General features: G+C 45.7%; 1 protein-coding gene across 1 annotated transcript in view; it reads left to right on the top strand.

The window, feature by feature from the left end:
* LOC121561478 (wolframin) overlaps nt 1-5,000 on the top strand; it is a 35,303-nt gene that overhangs the window by 13,695 nt on the left and 16,608 nt on the right. The window contains exons 5-9 of the mRNA XM_045219480.1: nt 1,593-1,766; nt 2,326-2,382; nt 2,836-2,978; nt 4,626-4,715; nt 4,858-5,000. The exon at nt 4,858-5,000 is cut by the window's right edge and continues 103 nt beyond it. Coding sequence (XP_045075415.1) covers nt 1,593-1,766; nt 2,326-2,382; nt 2,836-2,978; nt 4,626-4,715; nt 4,858-5,000 — 607 coding nt within the window. The remainder of the gene's footprint in view (nt 1-1,592; nt 1,767-2,325; nt 2,383-2,835; nt 2,979-4,625; nt 4,716-4,857) is intronic.

Here is a 5,000-nt window from a genome sequence, read left to right as displayed (position 1 = left end):
ACTGGTTACCCACGTCCTGAATACCACCCTATGTAGTTCACTGGTTACCCATGTGTGTGTGTGTTTACATACCTGTGTGTTTACATACTTGTGTGTTTACATACCTGTGTGTTTACATACCTGTGTTTACATACTTGTGTGTTTACATACGTGTGTTTACATACTTGTGTGTTTACATACCTGTGTGTTTACATACCTGTGTGTTTACATACGTGTGTTTACATATTTGTGTGTTTACATACTTGTGTGTTTACATACCTGTGTGTTTACATACCTGTGTGTTTACATATTTGTGTGTTTACATACTTGTGTGTTTACATACTAGTGTGTTTACATATTTGTGTGTTTACATACTTGTGTGTTTACATACCTGTGTGTTTACATACCTGTGTGTTTACATATTTGTGTGTTTACATATTTGTGTGTTTACATACTTGTGTGTTTACATACTTGTGTGTTTATATACTTGTGTGTTTACATACCTGTGTGTTTACATATTTGTGTGTTTACATACTTGTGTGTTTATATACTTGTGTGTTTACATACCTGTGTGTTTACATATTTGTGTGTTTACATACTTGTGTGTTTACATACTTGTGTGTTTATATACTTGTGTGTTTACATACCTGTGTGTTTACATATTTGTGTGTTTACATACTTGTGTGTTTACATACTTGTGTGTTTATATACTTGTGTGTTTACATACCTGTGTGTTTACATATTTGTGTGTTTACATACTTGTGTGTTTATATACTTGTGTGTTTACATACCTGTGTGTTTACATATTTGTGTGTTTACATACTTGTGTGTTTACATACTTGTGTGTTTATATACTTGTGTGTTTACATACCTGTGTGTTTACATATTTGTGTGTTTACATACTTGTGTGTTTACATACTTGTGTGTTTATATACTTGTGTGTTTATATACTTGTGTGTTTACATACTTGTGTGTTTATATACTTGTGTGTTTACATACCTGTGTGTTTACATATTTGTGTGTTTACATACTTGTGTGTTTACATACTTGTGTGTTTATATACTTGTGTGTTTACATACTTGTGTGTTTATATACTTGTGTGTTTACATACCTGTGTGTTTACATATTTGTGTGTTTACATACTTGTGTGTTTACATACTTGTGTGTTTATATACTTGTGTGTTTACATACTTGTGTGTTTATATACTTGTGTGTTTACATACCTGTGTGTTTACATATTCGTGTGTTTACATACTTGTGTGTTTACATACTTGTGTGTTTACATATTTGTGTGTTTACATACCCATTATGTGTGTGTGTGTTTACATCACAGGAGTCTGCTGAGGGGAGAACGGCTCATCATAATGTCTGGAACAGAGTAAATGCAATAGAAACCATGTGAATCCATTCCTCTGATTCCGCTCCAGTCATTACCACCAGCCTGTCCTCCCCAGTTAAGGTGCCACCAGCCTCCTGTGGTTTACATGCCTGTGTGTGTTTACATGCCTGTGTGTGTGTGTGTGTGTGTGTGTGTGTGTGTGTGTGTGTGTGTGTGTGTGTGTGTGTGTGTGTGTGTGTGTGTGTGTGTGTGTGTGTCTGTGAGAACCTCCCAGGCATCAGTGATGATAATGAGGAGGAGGTGCGTAAGCTGTCGACAGAGAGCAGGTTTGAGCAGACGGTCCGGAAGGCAGCCATGATGATGTTCAGGAAGCTGAACCCTGACAGGAAGGAGAAGATGGCGGTGTCTGAGATGATGGAGAACGTTGGACAGGTCAACGCTGTGCACGGTACGACACACACACACACACACACACATCTGGACGCACACACCTGGATACACACCTTCACGCACACACACACATACACCACACACACACACACACACACACACACACACACACACACACACACACACACACACACACACACACACACACACTGGACACACACACACTGGACACACACACACTGGACACACACACCTGGACACACACACCTGGACATAGACACACACACACACACACACAGAACCTTGATCTCAGGTTTTCAGCAACCCTGTTACTTGATCTCTGGGAACAAGTTGGAGTTGATATTTTGATTAGTTTTCCGGGAAGGTTTGACCATCTGTATTACAATATCAAAATGTCATGTATTTTAAAGGTGCAGCACATGGTGTTCTCCCCATGTGGCAACTAAGTGAATTGCAACAGCACTAGACTGCATTCAAAACACAATATTATTAAAACATTCCACTATTAATGCAGATGACATATATTCTAGACATTTTCTGGAACATTCTGTGTTTGCACCTTTAAGTGTAAGTGACTCTGTACTCTTGGCCAACAGGTGGCGCCACCACGGACCAAACCCAGAAAGTCCTGGAGAGCATGGTCACTGGCGAGTGTAAGTGTGTGTGTACTTCATGGTGCTGTCTTCTCAAGGAGAGAGAGAGAACTAGAAGTTAAGATTGAATGACTCATCTCTATCTCTACTTCCCTCTCTATCTATCTATCTATCTATCTATCTATCTATCTATCTATCTATCTATCTATCTATCTATCTATCTATCTATCTATCTATCTATCTATCTATCTGTCTGTCTGTCTGTCTGTCTGTCTGTCTGTCTGTCTGTCTGTCTGTCTGTCTGTCTGTCTGTCTGTCTGTCTGTCTGTCTGTCTGTCTGTCTGTCTGTCTGTCTGTCTGTCCGTCCGTCCGTCCGTCTCCGTCCGTCCGTCCGTCCGTCCGTCCGTCCGTCTGTCTATCTACCTCTCTCTCTCCCTTTCCATCTCTCTCCCTTTCCATGTCGCCCTCTACATCTCTTCGTCTCACCCCCCCCTCTCTCTGTTCTCTATATAGCTGGTCAGTTTGTGGATCTGGATGATTTTGTAGAGCTCACTAAGAGGTATGCCCAGGGCATGGCCCCCAGCGCCGGCTCTACCCAGAAACAGGACACACCCAAGACCCAGAGACTGGGCCCAGCACAAACCTCTGGAGAGAAGGTACCACACACACACACACACACACACATACACACACACACAGTGAGTCAGAGCCCAGCACAACAGGCCTCTGGAGAGAAGGTACCAAACACACACAGTGAGTCAGAGCCCAGCACAACAGGCCTCTGGAGAGAAGGTACCACACACAGTGAGTCAGAGCCCAGCACAACAGGCCTCTGGAGAGAAGGTACCACACACACACAGTGAGTCAGAGCCCAGCACAACAGGCCTCTGGAGAGAAGGTACCACACACACACAGTGAGTCAGAGCCCAGCACAACAGGCCTCTGGAGAGAAGGTACCACACACACACAGTGAGTCAGAGCCCAGCACAACAGGCCTCTGGAGAGAAGGTACCACACACACTGAGTCAGAGCCCAGCACAACAGGCCTCTGGAGAGAAGGTACCACACACACACCCCACCACAGTGAGTCAGAGCCCAGCACAACAGGCCTCTGGAGAGAAACTACAGCTAGACCGCATCCTAAATCACACCCTCTGCCCTATATAGTGAACTACTTTGGACCTTTTTGAGTAAAGAGGTGTGTGTGTGTTCTCCTGTGTGTGTGTGTGTTCCTGGTGTGTGTATGTGCTCCTGTGTGTGTGTGTGTGTGTTCCTGGTGTGTGTGTGTGTTCCTGGTGTGTGTGTGTGTGTTCCTGGTGTGTGTGTGTGTTCCTGGTGTGTGTGTTTGTATGTGCTCCTGTGTGTGTGTGTGTGTGTTCCTGGTGTGTGTGTGTGTTCCTGGTGTGTGTGTGTGTGTGTTCCTGGTGTGTGTGTGTGTTCCTGGTGTGTGTGTTTGTATGTGCTCCTGTGTGTGTGTGTGTGTGTTCCTGGTGTGTGTGTGTGTGTTCCTGGTGTGTGTGTGTGCTCCTGTGTGTGTGTGTGTTCCTGGTGTGTGTGTGTGTGTTCCTGGTGTGTGTGTGTGCTCCTGTGTGTGTGTGTGTTCCTGGTGTGTGTGTGTGTGTTCCTGGTGTGTGTGTGTGTGTTCCTGGTGTGTGTGTATGTTCCTGGTGTGTGTGTGTGTGTTCCTGGTGTGTGTGTGTGTGTTCCTGGTGTGTGTGTATGTTCCTGGTGTGTGTGTGTGCTCCTGGTGTGTGTGTGTGTGTGTTCCTGGTGTGTGTGTATGTTCCTGGTGTGTGTGTGTGCTCCTGTGTGTGTGTGTGTTCCTGGTGTGTGTGTGTGTGTTCCTGGTGTGTGTGTGTGTGTTCCTGGTGTGTGTGTATGTTCCTGGTGTGTGTGTGTGTGTTCCTGGTGTGTTTGTGTGTGTTCCTGGTGTGTGTGTATGTTCCTGGTGTGTGTGTGTGCTCCTGGTGTGTGTGTGTGTGTTCCTGGTGTGTGTGTATGTTCCTGGTGTGTGTGTGTGCTCCTGTGTGTGTGTGTGTTCCTGGTGTGTGTGTGTGTGTTCCTGGTGTGTGTGTGTGTGTTCCTGGTGTGTGTGTGTGTGTTCCTGGTGTGTGTGTATGTTCCTGGTGTGTGTGTGCTCCTGGTGTGTGTGTGTGTGTTCCTGGTGTGTGTGTATGTTCCTGGTGTGTGTGTGTGCTCCTGGTGTGTGTGTGTGTTCCTGGTGTGTGTGTGTGTGTTCCTGGTGTGTGTGTGTGTGTTCCTGGTGTGTGTGTATGTTCCTGGTGTGTGTGTGTGTACATTAGCAGAGTGGCCTGGTCCCTAAGAAGCCTAAGAAGGGTGTGTGGGGGATGGGCCGGAGTGACATGTTGATGGACACCAGACGACACTTCCTGGTTAGTATGACATCACACCCAATCACACTTCCTGGGATGTATGACATCACACCCAATCAGCTAACATCTCTTCAAATACTGGTTCAAATACTCACCCCTCCTCCCTCACCCCTACTCCCCTGTCCTCCCTCCCCCTCTGTAGGTGTTGCAGTACCCTATCACCACGGTCATCGAGGTGAAGGATCAGCTCATTGATTGGGCGTCTCGCGCCGGCGTCCAATGGCTGAGCACGGTGATCCCCACGCACCACGTCAACGCGCTCATCTTCTTCTTCATCATCAGTAA

The sequence above is a fragment of the Coregonus clupeaformis genome, unplaced genomic scaffold (assembly GCF_020615455.1).
Source record: "Coregonus clupeaformis isolate EN_2021a unplaced genomic scaffold, ASM2061545v1 scaf2401, whole genome shotgun sequence".
NCBI lineage: Eukaryota > Metazoa > Chordata > Actinopteri > Salmoniformes > Salmonidae > Coregonus > Coregonus clupeaformis.
Note: the sequence above shows the minus strand (reverse complement) of the source record. Positions and strands in the feature narration are given on the sequence as shown.